The sequence below is a fragment of the Falco punctatus genome (genome assembly GCF_963210335.1).
Source record: "Falco punctatus genome assembly, chromosome: 5".
NCBI classification, from domain to species: Eukaryota; Metazoa; Chordata; class Aves; order Falconiformes; family Falconidae; genus Falco; species Falco punctatus.
Window position 1 is genome coordinate 66,176,639 of NC_137584.1, and position 22,480 is coordinate 66,199,118.

Sequence of the window (22,480 nt, forward strand, 5' to 3'; positions counted from 1 at the left end):
TGTCAGAAGCACTTCTTAATTTGTCCCAGTTGTCTTGGAACACACCAGGATGTTTCTCATCAGCCACACTCATTCTGTGAGAAATAGGCAAATGCTGGAGAACCTGGAGTTAAGAACAATAACTGTTGTTATTCTCAGTCACTTAGAAAGCATAAAAACTGTTCACTTGCAAATTTACTAATAAAACAAAGCACAAAAGAGAAAAACCAGACCATAGGTATTGTAATTCCAGAAGTTTACTCACTGTCAATTACTTGTAGCATTCATATAATAAAAACATTAAAGAAACTAGATAAGTGTTCAGATTTGTTTTCGTGATGCTTAAACAAATACTCTTCAAGTCTACAGACTTCATTGAGATGACTCAGCCCCTTGACAGTGTCCTGCTCTATCAAAACTTAATCACAGTAATAATAAAGAAAAAAAAAAGTCTCTCCAAATTTTTTTCCTTCTCACACTGGATCTCCCCAGATCCAAGCAGCCCAGCACTATCTACACTGCAGCCAGGGAGCTCATTATCCCACTTACCTAAATTCAACTTTATCACTGTAGTACTTCCTTTCTAGTAAAATCAATCTCATAATCTCATATGTCATACATATGCATATCTACCTACAAACTTCTAGATTTCTTTTACATTGAATTTGATCTTCCTCAGTTTACTTTTTTATCCAAGATTTGAATGCTTCATAATAATACTGCACTGTTCAAAAAATGCTTGTCTTACCTGGAGAAAACAGTGAATGCCCTTTAAAGAGCATAGGTGACACACTAACCACTATATGTAAATCATCAGATCTTCCTGTGTCACTATATTCACCGGATTTTTCTTCCCTGTCAGGAAACTTCCCCTTCCTGCTGAAAGTCTTGCAGCCCTCTGAACTTCATCATTGTATTCCTCCATAATGTGCCTAAGTCTCTCCTGATTATGTGTATAAAAGAGACACTGTCATTTTTCCATTTCTACATCTTCTTCTTCCCTTATTAGCTGGAAGGTTATTGCACTCCCACTGCATGAGGAATCCTAGCTTGAAGAAATCTCAAAGGTTTATTTCCTTCCTAAATGCTTACAAATAATATTTCCAACCCTATGAAGAAGAGGCAATTGCAGTCTAAATAGTGACTCTCTAAGCAGCTAACACTGACCATAAGCAGACAGCTGAGGGTGAATGTCCAGAGACAAATTACCCCTAACATTAATAGCTTTTTATTTGGATGGAAAAAAAGCCATTGCTACCCCTTTATTTTTCATGAACACCTACTGTGCTAGATCCTAAGTTTTGGTTCCTATCTGATAGAAAGGATAAAGCTGTTCAATAACTGCTGTGTCCAAAATCTCTTCCATCTAAGCATGTGCAAATATTTGCTCTGGACTAGCCGAGTAATTCTGTCTGTAAAAAACCTTGAATAAAATCAGAAATAACTAGCGAATCACATATATGTAAACAAGAGCAGCTTAACATTATACAAAATTTAAGTAGTATACAGATCTTCATTAGCATCAGAGACTAACACCAAAACTACAGCCAATCACTCACCAAAGACCACTGTGCTGTTGTATTTATTCATGAAGGGTACTCCCCCCCCCCAAGTTGTCCAATGAAAGTATTATTGTGGGAATGAAAAAAAACCAGTTAATACAAGGGAGATGGCAGAATGCAGTCCACCGGACCTAGAAATTTGAATTCCGCTTTAAAAATTAAAATAACCCACAACACTGATGTACTGAGCACAATGAAGCATCAGAGAATTGGGAAATGTCCCAGCCCATCTGACTTGGCTTAGGTTCCTGCCCTTTAAAGAAAGAGAAGAGGAGAAAATTTTCGCATCGTACAAGGAAACCGCAAGCACTAACATTTTCGTGCCCGTTTTCAGGAAAGTGTTTCATACTGGTTTGTTTTTCAAATGTGCACAGTGCAACCTGCTGGGCCAGAGGAAAGCTCCTGGATGGCCGCAGCAAGCGGGAGCCCTACCTGGTGCAGCAGCCGAGAGGCCAGGTTGCTGCTGCACGCTCCCTTCTCCAGCAGCTCTCTCACTCCCTCTGCACGACATCAGCCTGAACAACAAGAGGTTTTGCTTCTGTCACATGCAAACGGAGCATATGTTGAATAGATCTCTTTTTAAGGCTGTACCAAAAAACCCCAAAAAAGTGGTAAAAACAGAAAAATGTTTAGGCTTTGAATTTAATTGGGAGTTGTCACATAAACAAATGCTGCAGAGCCAGGCCCACATTATTATTCAAATAAAAGAAAGGTTATGCCGTTTTACCAATGTGCAAAGAACGTTACAACCCTTCCCATTCTGTCTTTGCAGGCCTAGATTCAAAAAAAGTATCACTTTATCTGATTTTACTCGCAGTTACTACTTGTAAAAGAGCAAAGCGATTTCTTTAAAACCAGTAGCATTTTAGCTACCTACCTGTAAGCTGTTCTTCAGTATTACCTCCCTTTCTTTTCTGAAATAAGATGCATCTTTTGGAATTGCAACAGAACTGCAGAAAAGAAAAAAGTTCAATGGGATGTTACATACAAGCTGGTATAAACCAACATTTGTCATCAGGCCCAACACAAACTCAGATGATGAAGTTAACAGTAAGCAAGTTCAATGTCATAAAACCCCTGTATTAAAGCAGCAGAATTTATTTAATTGGCAGACATTTTTTGGCAAACTGTTTTCTTCCACCTCTATTTCTTAGTCAAAGCCCTTAAAAAGTCCATCTGGATGCTCGTCAATCCTATGGACACATATTACAACCCACACCTATGCAGTAGAGTGCCTTAACAAACACCCTTCACAATTTGGTCAGCTTCCTAATATGCCTGTATCACAGAAGGAGGGGCTGAGAAATCTTTGGAGGAAAACTATTTTTTAATTCTCATGCATCAACATTGGACATTAGGAAAAGGCTCTTCACTGAAAGGGTGGTTGGTCACTGGAATAGGCTCCCCAGGGAAGTGGTCACGGCACGAAGTCTGTCAGAGTTCAAGGAGCATCTGGACTATGCTCTTGGTCATATGGTTCATTTTAGGTAGTCCTGTGAGGATCAGGGAGCTGGACTCAATGATTCTCATGAGTCCCTTCCAACTTGAGATATTCTATGGTTCTATGATCAATATACTTGCAGGAAGCATATATTACATATTTTTTACTGTGGCTGAATAAAATGAATGCATAAAAATAAAAAACATAAGTGAAAACTGCACCATTAAAAAAAAAGGGCTCCCAAGTTTTGTCCAAAAGCAATACACAGGAAACTCCGCTGAAACACTTAGAGCCCTAAAGAGGTAGGACTGGGAGGGGTTTTGTGATCATCTACCACTTTAACCGCTCTAAGGCTGGAAAAAGTAAATCTGTTCCCTAAAGGTGTTTGCCTGTCCTGTTCTTAAAGATGGATGGTCGTCACGGGTGGTCAGCAATGTCCTAGTCTAGATATCAGTGTTCAGCTTACACTGTCTTTGGAAAGCTTGAATTTTAGCCCATTATCTTCTCTCCTGTTCATAAGTGCAAACAGAAGTTTATTCCTTTCATATTTATAGCAATCTCCCACGCATCTGAAGACTTAAAATCCAGAGAAAATGGAGTGGAGACTAAGTCCAGCTCCTTTCCTTTTTGTCTCAAGTGTCCTAATCAAGTGTTCTTTACCTCTATTTTCCTTCACATATTTTCAGGTGGTCTACAGCTTTCCTGAAGCATAATGCCAAACCTGGGTCCATTGTGATAGCTTGCATCTCATCATTGCTGAGGAAAGTAAGACTGCCTCTCTTGTATGCGACCATTCTGTTTATACATCACAGCATCATGTTTGAAGCTACTTCCTCTTCACTGTAAGAGGAAAATACCCGACATGCTGAAATGATTTAAAGTTTTGCTTAAAATATACAACATGAAATCATTTTAGTTTGACATTGATAATGTTTTGACATTCTCTTCCATTTCAACTGTAATTCTGTGGTAGACACACAATGAAAAGCCTGCTGTTCCTTGCTCCCATATGTGTATACAGGTCTCAGGACTGAAGTTACACAAACGCATGACTTTTGTATCACGACCAAAAAAATCCAGGAAAAGACATGATGCGTTGCTGTAATATCACTCTCTCCTTCATTCCCCAGCAAATTCCTGTTACCTGTATGCCATACTCAGTATTCCCTGGAGTATCCTCTTGCCTTCTGGTTTTGCCTTCAGCTCTGCCAGCTGTGTTGCTAGTTCTTGCTCCAGCTGCTGGACCTTCTCAGTAAAAGAGATCTGGTATACTTTCATCCATTTTGCCTATGTCAGTTTGGCAGACCAAAAGACAAAGCAGTCAAGAAGCTCCTTTCTCAAGAGCAAATCACTTGTGAACCCTGCACCTGGAGAAACCATCCATGCAAAAAGCACAAATTCCCACTCCTATATAGACAATATATATGTAGCAACTTCATTAAATAATTGTTTATTCAGCACCTCCTTTAACAAGAAGACTTTTCTTGTAATATCAGGAACAGAACTGGATGAATGTGATTTTTCCCATTTTGACTGACAGCCTGAGGAAAACAGGAGAAAATTGCTTTGGGCCAAACATTTTCAAGTATCCTCTTATCCTCCATCCCACTAACAAATGCCATTTTCTCCCTCCATTGCCCAGTTTCTTAAGAACACTTCAGAAAGTTTAGGTAGTTCAACATTAAATTTGATGTTCTGAGTAAACATTTTACTCAAGAAGACTTGAAACTTTTTGCTTTCATTTTTTTCAAAACAAAATATGGTAACATTAAGAATCTATTTTCTCCCCCTTTCTCTCAGCTGAAACTATTCTTTGAAGTTGACCAGAATAAAAGGAATGAAAGAAATGGCAAGAAATGCTTTTTGACAAATGTACTGTCTGCAAATAAGCCACTAATACCAAATTCACTCAGTTCTAATGGGAAACACTTGCTTTGTGAGAACTTCTAAAATAGCTGTGCTCTCTTCCCAACAGCTGCAATTACATTTATCCTATTCACTTGTTAGTGATCAGCATAACTAATTAGAAAGAACAAAAAAAAAAAAGAAAAAAAAAAGAAATTGTCTTTTTAAGGGAAGAAGCAAGCCATTGCAGGTTTGTTTCATGGAAGCAAAGGGAAGAAGAGACTAATTTATTTGCAGTCAATCACAGAGCAACCATCTGTAGCATCTGTTTCTCAATGGTTTGCAGAATCTCTTTGGATGCTCTGGGCACATAGTTTCTCCTTTTTCTTTCATGAGAGACCACTGACAGATAACAGTTCTTGGTCCAGCCACAGGTTTGACTTGACAAACATAGGAGATCATCAAGAGATTGAATAGAGCAGTGTAGGATGTACCTTTTGAGGGCTCTTCTTAGTTGATGGTATGCCAAGGTCTTGGGCAAATCCTTGTCTCTTGGTATAGGACTGGCCTCACTGATAATAAGAGCTTTAAATTAAGCAACTGTTGGAGGGAATCAGAAAATTCAGATCTCTGCACCTGAATTTCACAGCTGAGAGAAGAAGAAATTCAGGTTAAAAGGAGTAAAAAGAAACACTGGGGAACAGGATGACTAAAATGAGGAAGGGTTACCTAAAAAATTAGAGTAAAAGATTTTACTGAACCCAGCCAGGGATCTTGGTGAAATCAGTGAGAAGCAGCCAGTATATTCATACACTATAAAGAAGTGCCTATGTGAGAGCTTGAACTAACAGCATAGGACTTGAAATCTGACACTGTAAGTGTGATATAAACAAGGTAGGATAGCAATCACACCTTGGCAGCAGGATACAAGATGCTTTGGAAAGACTGAATTTATGGTAAAGGTAATGACATAGCCTGGTATTTTAATGAATTGACATTTGTGAACCGCTAGCACCATTCAAAGGTCAAAGGCAATCTGTGTGCATTAGATTTACTTACACCGGGAAAAGAAGCATTTTTACTAGATTAGTACTAAAAAGAAAAAAAAAAAAAAGGTCTGCCATGCTCTATAAATACCTTCAGTTAATCACCGAAGCTAGATGATACTTCAGACAGTTTTGGTAAGTGGTGAGAACATTAGAGAAGCGATCATAACCTGGGTTAGCATGGGAGAACAAAACCAGACCTGAATGTAAAGTGTTAACTTCCCTAAGGGTCTAATTTAGAGAAATTAATAAAAATAATTAGAAAACTCAAATGCAACTAATACCTCGAGGATTTTAACACTGGAGAAGCTAGAGAATCTTTAAATCAATGGTAATAATTGGAACTTGCCCTCAAAATAAAAGTAGCGGGAAGAGGTTGGAAGCGAGGATGGTGGAGCCAACTAAAAAGTCATCAAGAGTAGGCAGAAAACCACAAAGGAAAAAAATTACAATAAAAAAAAATATCTAAATTTTAAAAATCAGAGAGGGCCAGGAAGCCCAGAACTGAAGCAAGAAATACCAGCTAAATTAAAAAATGCTAAGGAAAATAAAGAAAAGGCAGTTCTTCAGCTATGTAAATAAGAAGGAACCAAGAAAAAAGAAATGATACCACTATGCAGGCAGTGGAGTTCAGATAAAAATAATTCAGATATTGTGCAAAACTAATGGCAATTTGTGAGTTCAGCTTTTTGAGAACAGAGCAAACTTAGGGTAGCAGAGTGATGCAGTGAGGATATAAACTACCATTTGTGGTTATAAAGCAAAACTTGGCATAATACTAAAACTGCCTATAAATAAATTCAGGTTGCAAAAAGAAGTCATCTTAAGTACCAGCAAAATAAAATCCTGCAGTAGCCTGTGTCTTCCTCATCGACACGGCACTGAGATGCTGATTTCCTAATTTCAGATCAGTAAGACAACTCATCATGGGGAAATTAAGGCAAGTGTGTTCTCAGGACAGGCACCCACAATCAGACCAATGCACGAGGGGCTGACACAAAAATAGAAGAATGGTTGAACACAGGGCAATGCACAACATTCACACGCTGTCAGTACTTACCCAGTACTTCTGAAGATTTTGAAGAGCTAAGCCAGGATCCCCAGAAATCAGAGGAAAAATCTCCACATTTCATCAGAATTTATCTGGCCAAGCTCTTTGTACGGTATAAATATCTTCATTTAAGTTCACCAATCACCCAAAAATCCCTTTGTATTGAGTAGAGAGAAGCAAGCATTTGGGATAAGATTCATCTGACCTGTTTCAGCCATTACTTTAGAGTAACACTGGCAGAAACACGTGCTTCTCCCCGCTGATGGAAAAGAGACAACAGGACCCACACAGGAGCCCACGGAGACAGACCTTCAGGTAAGCACATGAGCTGCAAACCAAGCAACTTGCAGAAGCTTGAACAGGCCCCAGCAGGGGATACGGCGGAGACAGCCTTGCCCACTTCAGTACAGGCAAGCTGAGGAAAATAGAAAATGCTTCATCAGAAATAAGAGCATATGTTCTATCTCTACTTCCTTGTTTTTTTCCGCTATAAAAATCATCATGGGTTTGTACAGTATTTTTATTCTGGGAATGTCTTTCAGTCCACATAAACATCTGCACAAAGTTACGTTAGCCAGTATCCAAATCCCAGTGAGATCCTGCCCTGATTATTTTGCTGCAAGTGTTTTTGCCAGCTTCTATTCCCAGAACACACTGGATTTGTAGCTATGTCCAACCTCCAGCTTTGCTGGTTAGAAGATTGTAACACACATGCTCAAACTGAACGCCTTTTGTGCTAGGACAAAGTCTTTCCAGCAGGCTTAAGTAACAAGCCATTAATTTGTGCTAGCATATTTCATTAGCAGCAGGAAAGTGAACTATTGTTGGATACAATTTGCTGGTCTGTATTTTCAATTATACTGTTTGACCTACATCTTTTGTCTGATTTCCTTAATGTCTAGCTATAAAATATGACCCTAGATTCAAATACTAATAAAACCCGTTGTGGCAATTCTGCATAACTCAGTGTAAAAGAATGCAGATTTTGAGTAAATAAACCAATTAGTCTTTTTTTGGGATCACTGTGTGTTTTTGTCTGCTGCCCTGTACAGATAGATTCAAAACATTCATTAAAAAAAAAAAAAGAAATATACAGAATAAACATGCAGGATAAATCAAAACAAGGATCTATAAAAGAGAAGAGCAAGCACTTACTAAGCCAAAACATATTGTTCTTGTGAAGAAGCCTGCTCTGACCACTGTACTTTCTCCAAACGTACATTTATGGAGTTCCAAGCCAGAACTTTTTTGGAGCACAAGACATGAAGCATTCATATCCCAGTAAAACCTTCTGCGATCTACCTGCCTAATTCTCACAGAGCTGAACCTCGCCAATGTTTGTGCACAAGCTTAGTTTCACCACTGCGGTTGTTTCTGCAGAAATATTCATTGCTGTATATTTCTTTGAAGACTTATTTTATATGATTGACAATCGCCTTGAACTGTGAATATGCTAATAACTGAATACATAAGCTGATCTCGCCCAGGAGGGGAGCTGGGGCCCTCCTTCTCCAATTCCAGCTCCAAAATGGCCCCTTCTCCCCAGTTCCTAGAGTCAAAAGAAATATCAGGTCAAGGAACAGGGAGAGCAGGTGACTGATGTGGCGGCTCCCTGCCCAGCCAGGCCCAGGCCCAGTTGCCCCTATGGCAGCCCCGAGCCACAGGAGCTGCCTTGGCCTCCCAGCCCCCAGCCACAAGCCCCGGGCGCCTCATGCTCTCACTCCTGCCACCACCACCATGCAAACTCGTTCCACCCATTTTTGTACATTTAGGGCAAATGACTGGGAATTTTTCTCTCTCAACACAATGCCTGATGTTTCTTTTGTCTAGGGCTGGACCTCTGGATGCAATATAATGCCTTAGGGTCCTTAGAGGTCGGCATGGCCCCTCTCGCCTGCTCTCAAACACGCAGGTGCAGAGCTGCAGATTATTTAACTGCTCTCAGGAATGGCAAAGGCTTACCTCATGGCAGCAGAACACCTACAATCTGAAAATGTTAATAGCAAAAATGCTTACTTTTGTCTGTGGTATCAGTGATTCCAGTGTCTGGAAATGCACAAACCTACCTCAGAAATGCTGTCTACACCAGGAAAATACCATGCTTAGAACTGTGTTTGTTTTTAAACGTACAGCCTGCTTTTCTAAGCCACATATAATATGTAAGTAAGAAGGATGTCTATACAATTTAACAGAGTGGAGGAAACCCATCCCTGACTATCAGCCAAACAACCTCGTCTTCCACATTCCTAATAAAGATGTTAAGGGCACATAAACTTCCTCCCCTTCACCCCTAAAAGCTCCTAAACACAGGTCCTGTCAAAGATAGTAACAGGGTATTCTAAATATAAAATAATTGTCTGAAATTTTTCCTAATCCTTTGTCTTGAAAGGCGCCAGAGCAAAACTTACTGATCTAAAGACCCAACCTTCCATTAGGAGCACACATTACTAGTCTTTATTCAAAACTCTTGACAATACAGCATGTCTCCAATTTCAATTCCTAACTGCACAGGGGCTTAAGAAAACCACTGCATCCTCTTCATACCAGATACCTGCAGCAGAACTTCACTGATACATCCCTAGGAAACTATTTTTTTCTGACATACGCAAACACTCAGGAAAATCAGGATCAGTCAGTAACCTCAAGCCAAGAATTTATCGCAACTAAATAACCACTGTTGATTCAAAGTTACTGTTATATCTTCTACCATATATATGTACATAGTGCGGGATGGAAAAGACCAGACTCCTCCTTAGCATAAAGACCCACATCGCATTTGTATGAGTATACAAATTCCACAACGCGTCCTGGTACTCACAGATCAAGGTCTCTCTGACAGCTCAGTTATTTTATACTGTGGTAGAAGGAGGTTCTGTTCATGAGAAGCCAAGTACCCAAGCTTTTGGTAGTGGCCCATTCCATGCACTTATCAAGAACACTGTCACGTTGTCATAGTTTAGTAAATTCATGGGTTGTGCTTCCAGTCTCTAGCTGTCCCTAATACTAAGGGGGCATATTGCCAATACTCTTCATTAAAGCTTACAGAGTAATAATAATAATAATAAAATGAAAATGTATATAAATAAAGAGATAATACCGCTTCTTTTGCCTCAGTTGCAATGATCTGAATCTCCACTTATTAGAGAAAAGGAAAACCACTGTTTTTATTTGAACAGAAGCACTAGCCCAAGTAATTCTGGAAAAGCAAGCTTCAAGTATCTTCTTGGCAGCAGGGGGAACAGAATACCAAAGATTGCATACTATTTTAAATGTTCAAAAGCTATAAAATTTTATTTGACAAGTTAAAAAGTAGGCATTTCATTAATCCATCAAAACACTTCATTACAAGTCATTGTAGTTGAATTACAGGTACCCTACATAAAAGTTAATTCTGAGGTGAACAAACTGACCTACTAATGAGTGGGCAGTTTAGAACCTCTATATCTATGCTATACCTATTTTATTTTTTAAAAGTATTTTGTGAAATTAAAAATGTACTAGCTGTCAGACTTCAGAAACTTCTAACACAGTAAACTTTAGAACTATTGTTCCCACATTATATCATCATTTTTCAGTGTTGACTGAAGTTTCCGCACATTTTTTAGCAACTGAAGAGAGCTTCTGCTTTTCTGTCCAGGACAAGATTTAGACATACTTTCCTTTACAGTGACTGCAATCTCCTTTGCTTCCTTTTGGTCACCACGCTTTAGTCTGATATGAGCTGCCCCTTGCTTCAATTTCTGAGTTTTTCTCTTTAATTTCTGCACCTAGGAAGAAAGATTACTAATTAGAATGTTACATACTCAGAAGACCTACAGATGTAGAGCTCACTGGACTTCTACCAAACTCCAAACTAAAGATATCTAACAGATATTAAAAAAAAAAAAAAAAAGAAGTTCAGATCTACTAATCTTGCACATAGTTGTCTTGCTGTAACTGAAAGCACTACAGAAAAGTGACCTTGTCAACACAGAAAGCATTACAGAAAACTGACCTCACCCACACTCAATAGGCTGCTGAACCCCATCACACCCTAAGGTAAAACTGTTTACTTGAGAGAGGCGGAATATTATCTGTTACCAAATTATATTTGCAATGGTCTTTCTCCATTTCAGCTTGTACTACCCTAACAAACAAAAAAATCCCAACAAACCTATAAGATGTATATTGTATATTATCAGCTACTCTATTCAAGCAGGTTACTCTGAAGCCTCATAACAAAATTGGAAAACAGATTAAATAGGGTTGACTGCTACAGAACAGTTTTTTAAATGTCAGATAATAGGACTTGACTTGCACTTGGCATGAAAAGGTCACTCCCAAAGATAAAATTAGGCTGGAAGCATTCCATATGCCAGTTTAGGCTTTAAGTCCATTTCTAAAAATAATTAACTTTAATTGCATTCTAGAACATATTATTAACTGTGAAACACAGAGATGACTACAGCATTTTTATTATGATAGGTTCTAAAAGCTGAAATATGCATCAGAAATATTAAGACTGATCTGTACAAAATGCACACAGAAATAACTGTGTGCCAGGAAAAAAAACATATAGGCCAAGTGTTACAGGAGTGGCCTGTATTGATAACCAGGGCATGACGGACAGTCATCAAACAAACACAAAGAATGTGCTATTTACATCATGACCCTAAGGCGTGTGCTCTGATAAGGCTGTTCCAGAGCACACATGACTTGCCAGCAGATCTGCACCCTGATAATAGGCAAGGATGACAACAAGGTTGCACCACCCCATTGTGTTATTCCTCCTCTCATCATCCCAAAATGAAGGCAGACTGTAGCCATAAAGATATGCAAAAGGAAGGAACAAAGGTGCATTTGTTGTCCCTTGTCTCAAGTTCCTGGAGGATGAAGTCAGCAAGATTCTGAGGCAAGGAATAACATCGAAATTGTTGATGTTGCCAAGAGAGGCAGTGAGGACTCAACAGTCAATGTCCTTTGTCCATATTGCTAACATGTAACTCTGACAAATTCTACTTTGACATAACCATCTTTGTGCTTGCAATTACATGGACAATAAAAGCTTTGAGTGAGTAAAATCTATCACAGAATGAACACGAATAAACTATCACCTCCCCCTTCCATAAGGTCTCACACGGAGTTTTGTTTTGTTTCCTGTATAAGCAAGGTTCTTAGGTAAGTCTGTTCATTCTGAAACGTAAGATGGAAGAACAGCAAACTATCAGACAGAACTATGGATTGCATTTTTTATCATATGTTCCAGACCAAATTGCTACAAAAGGGTTAAGCCGTTCATCTTATAAGATCACATAAGAAGAGTGATCTTATATGGGCATGTATGAAAAGCTGTTACCTATGGCTCTAAAACATACTGACACTGAATGTGTATGGGTTTGGGGTTACACAAAACTGAAAGGCTTGTCTGACTGATATTGGAGAAGCTGTGGTCAACAGACTATTTGGCTAATAAAAAGTTTTAATATTTCAGTAGCACAAAAGACATTTAATCCAGTCTGTACAGGGTTTATAGCTTTTATTTTCTCATTCCCCAGAGGGACAGGACACAAAGGAACAAAATCCCAACAGTCTGTCTTAACACAGCTAACAGATGTGACAGACTGAGCAACCCAGCTCCGTACTGCAGAACTGCCCCAGGGCAGGAAGCTTCCCCACTAGCGTACATTTCGAGCTACCAGCTGTAAGCACTTTTTCTTGATCAAAAGAAGGAATTGGAGGCAATAACACCGAACTAGCCGCCTAATTATAATCACCTATACTGGAACATCCTGGCTTAAGCAATCCAGTGACATTCTAGTTAATGACAACAGGAGGCAGAGTTGTGGCAGCTTTTCGACTAGTGTGTTACTAGCTAGAGAGTTTTCGTTTTATTCTTACAGTAGCCTGATGCTTTTTCAGCTTGGATATTTGTTCTCCTTTAATCTCCATTTGTTTCACAAGGCAATCCAGGTCCTGTTCCAGGTCTTCACGAACTCTGGAGTCTTGAGTCTCCTCTATCTGTTTCAGAAGTCCTTGCTGCTCACTATTAAAGACAAGAATGGCACACTAAGTATTCATGATCTAGTCTAGGATTTCTTTCAGTACTTTCAGTGTATTGAAGGAGTTGCTAGCCATTTTGTCGAGAGTATAGCAATTTAGCATTATTTACCCTCTCACACAATATGCATTAATCTGTAATATAAACACCCTAGAAAAGGTACGTTTTTCTGGTGGGTCTGATCTTCTCCAAATTTGTAGCTAATGTGCATCTTATTCCTCCCTCTTGCCACAGTCATAACAACTACATGTGTAATAGTGTGCAAAATGAGAATTTGTAAAGCAAACAGCAGCTATGCGGTATGGTATTTTCACTTCCTGCCCAGTTTAGTGCAGACTTTGAAAGCTTAGTGTAATACCGAAAAGTATTGTTTAGACTGGTACCTTTAAATTACAGTTTTTCTGACAGATTATGCAAATTAAAATATTCTACTCAAAAAGATTTGCAGCGAAGTGTGCTGGTTAATTAAATTAACCAGCTTAACCAAAATAAATTGTGTAGATATACTTGATACCTAGATATCTGAACTAGTCAAAAACAGAGACCTTGTTCTATATATATTTAAAATATATATATACATAAATAATATTTATATGAGATATATATATATAAATAATCTCTTTACAAAGGTTGGCTTCTTTTCTGACTTCTGAGTAACTGCTGCTCCTTGACAGTTTCATTGGAGCAACTGTTTGTTGCTATTAAAAAAAAATAAAGCCTGTCCTTGAATTGCCATGAGTAAGCCAAACATTGCTTTCTGAAGAAGGCATTGGTTGCCCGTTTAAGTTTTGCCACATCAAGGACTTCAAATCAGTGTCAAAATCCTAACTGGTTTAACCAACACATCCTCCTCTGTTCAAACCACAGCTCACGTCAACATGTCTACTATAACCAGCTACATAGCTTTGGCCCACAGTTCTACAAGCTTGCATTAATGGGAAGATGCCTGAGAACACAAGTTGTAATCCACATTTACTTGCATGGTTAGAAAGATACATACACTCCCATCTAATGCGTTAGCTTCTTCCACACCCTGCCCATTTTCTGGCAGGAGACTGTCCCTCTTTCACAACCCCCTTACAGGACTGGCAAGTTCTGCTGTCAAGAAGGAAAGGGTATGAACACCAGGCTGTCTCAGCACAAAGACCCATCAGGCATGCATGTAGAGAGAGAACACAGAAAAAATGAGTACAAAGGAATAGGCTAGATGTTGTAACAGGACTATGCCACAGCTGTACTAATGTATTCTACCACCCAGACTGACTGCATGCTGCAGGCCTACTCAGTGCTAACAGCACCTTTGCAGTCTTCCTCAGGAGAACATTCTTGGTCTACTCTGCAGACCTCAGAATATGTTTAAAATTTCTAAAAAGCATAGGCCTAAAAGATTTTTCATTTGCTGCAGCTGTTACTTCAGTAGCAGCTCAGTTAAGTAGGGGATGTGGAAGCAGAAAAACCAAGCTGAAATATGTTGCTTGCTCACAAGATCAGTTAAACACCAGGACAGAATTTTTTGAATGAGAAAAATCCTACAAGTCAGACCTGCTCAGGCCATTCTGCCAACAAGTAGTCCTACACTTAAAACAGGCTCGGTTCAACTATAGCACACCTGTAGTTCCACAGGGCTTCACTGAAGTCACTTTTACTCATAACACCAGGGATTAGTACTCACAAACTCATTTGGCCCAGCGCATCTTGTATGGCCAACAGAACGTCCGAAAGACTTCCGGTGGCAGTAGGTGATGTGGAACAAGAGGATACAGATTTTGAAAGTGCACTGCGTCCTAAAATTCCTGGTGTAGTTCCTCCTTGTCTTCGTGATGAGATATGTGGATTCCGATGCTTCATAATATGCAATACACTTTGTACGTTTGCGCTAACAGAATGGCTGGAGCTGACAGACTTAAAGCAGAATTATTAAACAGTTTATAGAAATGATTAACAATTACAATAAAGAGACTTATTCATGAGACTGTAGATGCCAATTTAGCAAGAACATCTGGTTTCACTCACCTTCCCAGCCACAAAAGGTAGTTCACCAGCCTTTACATGTAATTGTGAAAAGTGGATTTTCTTCATTGTAGGATTTCTCTGCCATAAGACAGAAAAAGTAAGACAAGAAATTCCAATCTGCTGACCCAACAGCACAATCTTAAACTTTTTTTTTTTTAATAAGTAAAATTCAAATAAAGAAGCAGTGTAATGCATCACCTCAGTTTCCTCAGTGGTTTAAAAAAAAGTTTCTTTCCTGAATGTAGAAGAAGTAGGACTTTCCAACAGTCAAGACAAGCAAATTTTATTCCAGCTGCATTTAGCAGATAGCTTGACAATTAGGTTGACATTAAAGAAACTGAACATTGCTTGCTTAAGTCTGAAAAACCACAGCTGCAGAATTTTGATTGACCTGTAACATGTGTTGCAAAATGAATTCTCTTGATTTCAACAATCCCCCCAAAACACACTATCTTAAGGTGCCTAAAATTTCTTTGGAAACTAATTTTGACATATAAACTGAAAGACAGCTAAGAGAGGATATGGAGGGGGATATGACAGTAAGACTGTAACAGAGGTTATTGTCATGCTGGTAAGGTTAAGTTTTCCAGTGAGGTGTTACCAGCTCTAGCACCGTTTTAATTACCAAAAACCAAAGAGGTATTCAACACTTTTTGTCACTTTGAAAATGGAGTAAAGCGCAGCAGACAAACCAAGTGCCTCTTAGATCACCCTTCGTCACAAATTCCAAATGCCTCTGTGCAAGGCAGATGCTATCAGCAACAGTATGCTAATAAAAACTTTCATGTTACCTTAGTTTTTTTCTTCTTCCCATTTTCTTTTTTAGGTTCATTTTGAGACATTACTGAAGACATCAAAATTTTTTTTATCTCAAATCCTGTTTGAAGCTGTGGGAATAAGCAAAAAAACCCCAACCATATCATGTAATATTAGAAGTATGAAATTGCATCATTTAATTAATACCCTCTTTCATGCATGGATGAGAACCAGTTAAGGGCACTATCAACTGCCCTGCTTGGAAGGCGTAAGCTACACTTAAAACCGGAACAGATTACTAGGATGCCAGGTTATCAGACAGATCTTGCAGCTCTGTCTTAGAAGTCCTCATTTTCATATTCAGCTGCAGCAGCTGTATTTTTCCGCTGTGACAACCAGCAACTGAGATAAGCCAATCCTGCCGCATGCTGGGGATCTGATCATAAAATCCAAGGAACATGAACATTTGGATCTTACAATCTGGGGCAGAGAGAACTGAGTCTGTCTGTGTAACATTGAGGTCAAACCTACTGGATAATCATCAGATTGCTCTGTAGTTCAAAGCTGATATAAAAGCTCATGATAAACAGGATAATAGCCATTCCCAATTAAACACAGGACAAGGACTTTGTTTTGGCATGTGTAACAGTTTCGGCTAAATAATGCTGGAGGTCCATCGCAAAAGTGAGATTATTCTGGCTTTTCTGTCATCAAAGGGAAGTGAACCACCCCACACCCTCTATTTCCCAACCTAGATCCAACAGACCTAAACCCATCCTGCAGTGAACCGAGATGGTATTAATACTAGTTCAGGATTCAGTTTACTACATCCAAGTCCTTTCTTGAGCAAATGTTTATACTACTGCTCAAGTCAGACTACCTGCTTTGGGAAAGTCATTCTTACTATGTTTCTCAGAAGAAAGAAATTTTATTTTAGAATAATAATTATTATTTACATAAATAATATTATTTATAATAATATAATAGATATTCTATCATCTCCCTGCTAGGCTTTCTGCTCTGCAGCAGCAAGCAGTTTAAGCAAGAAACCCAAAAACCTGCCATCGACTGTGTCATTCTGCTGGATTCTGGAGATGATACCTGGCCTACAATCTGCATGTTATTTCAGGCTTCCTGGAATGATGAAAATCCTCATCCTTGGATGAGGTATAAAACCTGACAGCAACAATGAATTAATTTAAGCTCTCAGCTTCACTTATGGTTAGGTTCTTTCAGTATTATTCTTCAGCTCTGCATGCCCTCACCCCACCCCAAGGGGATGCCAGCACAACTGCTCTCTTTCAAAATGACTGCTACTTCTCAGCAAAGCGAAGTTCGGAACACCATTACTCTGCCCCTTTAACAAAAAGGTTTTTTTGATTTTGCTGTCTTTGGAAAACATTCCTCTCCCAGATGGATGGTGGCCCAACAGACTGATTATGGCTTCGCAGAATAATGAATTATTCAAGTTCGCACTTAATGAAAAGTGTAACAGTATCACTGATCAAAGACTTTTCCAAGTATAGTCCAATATATTAGATTTCAGTAGATCTTAACAAAAAGAGGAAAACAAACACAACAACCAACCTTATTTGGGGTACAAGATTTCTTATATAACCACTTTCTAGTTACTGTAATTTAAGTTATCTGATTTAGTTGCAGATTCTCTAGAAACTCATCTTCTACCCAGACCTCTGATAGCAGCTTTGAGGCTGATGAACTGTATCATTAATACAAAACAAAGTGGAATCTTGATTGAGATAGGCAATGTGCCTGGCAAGCTTTCTACTTCTGTAATTTATAACTGGTCTAGGTAGTATTCCAGGAGTTCTTCCTAGGTAATAAACATGTGGAGTTTAAATGTAATTAAGAGAAGGGTATTTTAGACAGAGAGAGTATCTTTCTTCAGTCACAAAAAATAAGATAAAATAAAACCTTTTCAGTCTACCTGAGCAGTTTTGTCTTGCATTAGCTTACGCTGCTGCTCTTCCTTACAAAGCTTTTCTTCTAAGTGTTTGATCTTGTTCTGAATTTGAAGGCAAGAATGATTAGTCACACTTCAGTTTGCCAGGCTGGATCAGAACTCTGAAGTAGCTTGCAATTGTAATCTGGGATAAAACAGGACTGAAGGAATTTTTAAAGGCCAGACTGAAAAAAAGACGTGCAAATGAAGCCAAGGTGACATTCAGTCAGGTATGCTTTATGATCTTAGCTTCAACAGAGGAAACTTTTGCAAACTAACAGTATGCCATACAAATAATTTCAAATGAATGACTTTCAGATTGTCATTCCATGCATGCTTACTTCTGCAGTTCTCTGAGTAGCAGTAAGTTTAAGACACTCTTTTTCTAGCATTTCAAGCTTTTCAAGTTTTGCGTGCAGTTCCAACCAGTTCTGATCTTCCCCTTTCTGAAGCTGGGTCTGGAAAAAAGTAAGCAAGAATGGAGTTGGCAGCCGACTGAAGTTATTGCAGACAGCAAAAAACCAAACACACTACAGTAAAGGTGTTTAACTAGTTTAAATTTCATACTTTTTAAATTGCAAAGTGATGAAAAATACCAGGCAGACAAAGAAGACTTAAGTTTCCAGCAGCCTTTTTGTCTACCAAATGTGCAAGTATTAGCATGGGTTTGCTCATTAGAAGTCCCACCTAGGGAGTTTTTTCATACAATTCACTGAACAGTTGTCATCAACTAGTCAGACAGTAAATTACTTCCATTTGCTAGCACCCTGAGCAAGGATGAGGAAAAATAATGGCCATTAAAAAGCTCAGATTTTACACATTTCTATGCTTTTTAACTGTATCACTACTTTGTCAGTATGCTAAAGGGCTTCACCTGTTGTTCTAAAACCATTTTCTTTTCCAGTTCCGCACTGGAAACCATTTTTCTCATGTAATCCAGCTGTTTCTCCAGCAGGGAGCAGCGGGATTGTGCTGCATTTAACTGCACGCTTAAATCTACAGAGAGAAACAAAGACATTCAGTATAGCAATGGCAGTTACACATTTAGTTATACAATGTCTCCTCATTGAGGAATTCTCTGTCTTCAAAACATGCAAAAAAAGTTTTCTTAGTCTGAACAAGTCATGTGGTAAAAAAATGTTTTATATATGACATGAGAATCAAAATGTTTTTCCAGAGCTAGTCCCTGATTTGAATTCCAAAGGCATGAGCACTGCAGTTGCTCTTGATTTATATCAGCAAATATCTATCCAGAATCTGGTTTCTTCCCTTCCCCTCACTTTTCTCAAGCTAGCACTGTTACACACATAAGCTGCTGCTTGCTTATTATAGTAGTTAAAACACACAACCTGAAAACTGCTTATTCTTTAAAATAACTGCATGCGTTATGCAATACTTGCTTAATGTAAGTAAAAAAGATCTCAACTTGATCCACAATTACCAAGCTCCTGCCCCTCCCCAATTCTGAAGCAAAAAAGGAAAGGGGGTGCATTAATTAGCAGTTTGTCAAAACAAACACTCCCTGGATGATGCAACTCTTGGAGTTGCTGTGGCTACACCTTAGCACTCAAGAGAAGTACCTTTCCTCTGTTGCATCAGTTCTTGATGTGCTGTGTTCTTTTTGTAGGATTCATTCTCCAAGGCCTTATACTGAGCCACTGCTATGGAGAGGCTGCACAGATGATCTTCAGCCTGTGACCTCTCCAACTCTAGATGGCGGATCTTTTCTTGAAGAGTTTTCAGGGCTGCCACCACAGCTAGCAAACAACGCAACAGTTACACCTTAAGTAATGAATATTCCTATTATTATTATTTTTACAAAGCACTTAAACCAGCAAAATACTACCTAAATTTTTTTCCTAGGACTATTCCCGAAATTAATTATATTCCCCAGCAGTACACAAATACATACAGAACATATCTGGGAGAAAATGAACATGTTTACTGCATAACCGAGGTATAAAGCACAGGTCCTATGAGCAAAATTATTTTCACTCCAAATGTTAGCAAGCACGAAGATATTGTGGCAAATTGAGCATAAGAAACCCTGAGACTTCTGCTTACACAGAAGCAGGTAACACAGGTATCCGAGTGAGGTCACAAGTTTTCATTAACAAAACTGATGTGGAGAGATTGAAAATAAAAACAAACAAACCAGACTCAGGACAGGGGGGAAATCAGATACAAAGGGACATTTTAGTAGAGAGTGCATTTTAAAAAACATTATTGTTTCAAAAGGTAATCACACAGTGTCTAGTTTCTTGTATTTGATGATTCTTTAACCATAGAAACAAGTCTGCAAGATTTTGCTTTTAGCCTCAAATCAGTATGTGTCAAAATTATGACAGAAGTAAAAGCTGCGATTTCAGCTACAAGGAAAAGCCTACTAGCTCTCCAAAAAGTATACACACCCATGGAAGTTTAAGACATGTTTTGTAACAAGTCAAGCTTATTTTCTGACATTTTATAGGCCTTGACAGTTTCCCTATACCAATTCTCTCAGTAAAGGAATGCCCAGCAAATATTGCTAGCTCCATAGCAACTCTCATCAGCTTATCATAGCCCCATTAGAATAAAATAAACAAATGAACAAAGTGGGACCACTTCTTCCATCTTTCTAATAGCATGTCAAACATTTCCTTACTTAAAAACTTAGCTGCATAACATTAAACTGCACATTTTAATCAAAGAAGACCAAACTGTATGACAAAAGATTACTATGAAGTCACAGATTCTTCAGGTGAAGAGCAATGATCGCATGCACACCCATAGGTTGTGCCTGTGCAATATTGCAAAGTTGTCCACTGTAGTAAATCCAAGTATGGAATCCTTGTGATTCACTGAGCTTTCCAGATATGCTAAGCCACCAAGCAGTTGCCCTGGGAGCTCCACATTAAGGCACACAACAACCACACCGGACCCATATTTCATACAGAGTAACTTTCATTCTGCTCACTCTCCTGAGAGTCTGCATTATTCTAAAGCTTTCCCAAGGAATCCTATCACACAAAAAACCTCAGAAGTGATTTTAAGCTAGAGGGAGTTGAACAGCACTATGCAAAGCCAATTCCAACTCAGCGTACCATACCAACGATCTTTTTTTTCTCTGTATTTAAAGTCATGAACTGCTTCTGCTGAGTTTGAAGCATTCTCCTTTGCTTTTAGAGGAAGTTTGACGATTTTAAGTTAAACAATTTTCAAAGCCGAAGTTTATGAGGATGTTAGAAGAGTTGCAGCAGTTTCCATTCCAGACGTATGACTTCAGGGAGACTACTCCCTCAGGACACATATACATCCTGTCTCAATGTCAGTCTGATAAGCACAGCAAGTCATTGAACTGAGTAAAACAGAATAGGAGTTTGCTCAAGAGATTTCATGTGGAACAATTAAAAAGACCACTTTAAGGAGAAATTTTGGCTTTACCTTGGTTATTGGGGATAGAAGGCCTGTCACCACCAACAGCTGCCAACTTCTTTGATTCTGTATAAGCAAAGGCTGCAGGAAGCATCTTATCTGGTGGCTGAAGAAAGCTTCCTATGAAACTGTTCTTTGATTCAAAATCCACAGCCTACAAAAAAAGAGCTATTTAATGCTATTAGCTCTATAACAGACTATCTAACAGTTTTCAAAGTATGTAACTGGGCTGTCCCTGGCTCTGTTTATATCAAAACAGATTATATGCACCAAAATAATAATTAAAAAAACTCCACACACCCCCAGATGAATCCTGTATTTTAATGCAATGCCAAAACAATGCTTTTCACAACACTAAACATAGCTGTCTTTGAACACCCAAAATTTTCTAAGATTTTTCTTGGTGCTTTCTAATAATTTATGCTGATTTGTGTACTTTGAAAAGCCAAGGATTGACAATATTTTCTATTATGTAATTTATGGACTTCAGCGTCTGCCTCTCAGTGCTCCTTGCAGAGCAAGCATTCCAAATTTTACAGCCTAATTTCATTTTGCAGCCTCCTTAGTGCTCTCCTGCCTATTTTTTTTACATGTGGCTTTATTACATAATAAAGATATAGTTCTCCACATTTACTGTTGAGATAACAGAAAGTTATTTAATATGTAATAACCCTACCATTCCTCTTATTATTAAGTATATGTATTAACTCCTGTTTCTCCACTCCCTTTCCACTCTACCCTTTCTTTATTTTACTAGAAGTACATTTGAAGATTACACCTTGTCAAATAATCATTTTCTTGTCCATGATACTCAAGACATGGACAGTGAAGCTTGCAGAAAGTGGTTTAGTCCAACGCAACCTCTAGGAAGTTAAAGCAAGTTTTACATCACACTGTTTTAAAACACATGCAAGTTTTAAATCACCAAGCATTTCACTTGATGCCATGTAAGAATTTAAAAGTATATACAGCTTCAGCTGATAGAAGAACAGCTTATTTGAAAGTTCAACCACATGATGATTATGGTATCACTGGAGTTTAAAATACAAAGCTTGCAACTGGAACAGGCTTCCTGCTTGGGCTGGGCTATTCACAGACCCTAGTTCCCAAGAAAGTCACCCAAAAGAGGTTATCTAGTATCAGGAGGAAGAAACCCAAACCAAGACTGGAACCTGCTGATGAAGCACACCCCAGGAAAAGCCATACATACCAGGTGGGCAGGGAAGAAAGTTTTCAGTAATGGAAAAAGTTTCCAGGAACAGATCTTCCAGCACTGTTTCAGAAGCCGTATAAAATAAAAAAATCATCATCCATCCACACCTCCTCTTCAAGAGATGCAGTAAACCAAAGGTACATGGAAATACTTCCTTCCT

The 22,480-nt window shown here is 38.6% G+C and overlaps 1 protein-coding gene across 1 annotated transcript in view; it reads right to left on the reverse strand.

Annotated features, from left to right (window-relative positions):
• Positions 1–1,585: 1,585 nt before the first annotated feature.
• Positions 1,586–22,480, reverse strand: part of CEP57L1 (centrosomal protein 57 like 1) — a gene marked incomplete at its 5' end in the record, with an annotated part of 33,254 nt that continues 12,359 nt past the window's right edge. The window contains 10 exons of the mRNA XM_080389207.1: positions 1,586–10,691; positions 12,802–12,946; positions 14,634–14,863; positions 14,975–15,052; positions 15,766–15,861; positions 17,679–17,756; positions 18,035–18,151; positions 18,568–18,689; positions 19,274–19,450; positions 21,117–21,261. Coding sequence (XP_080245333.1) covers positions 10,467–10,691; positions 12,802–12,946; positions 14,634–14,863; positions 14,975–15,052; positions 15,766–15,861; positions 17,679–17,756; positions 18,035–18,151; positions 18,568–18,689; positions 19,274–19,450; positions 21,117–21,261 — 1,413 coding nt within the window. The 3' untranslated portion in view covers positions 1,586–10,466. The remainder of the gene's footprint in view (positions 10,692–12,801; positions 12,947–14,633; positions 14,864–14,974; positions 15,053–15,765; positions 15,862–17,678; positions 17,757–18,034; positions 18,152–18,567; positions 18,690–19,273; positions 19,451–21,116; positions 21,262–22,480) is intronic.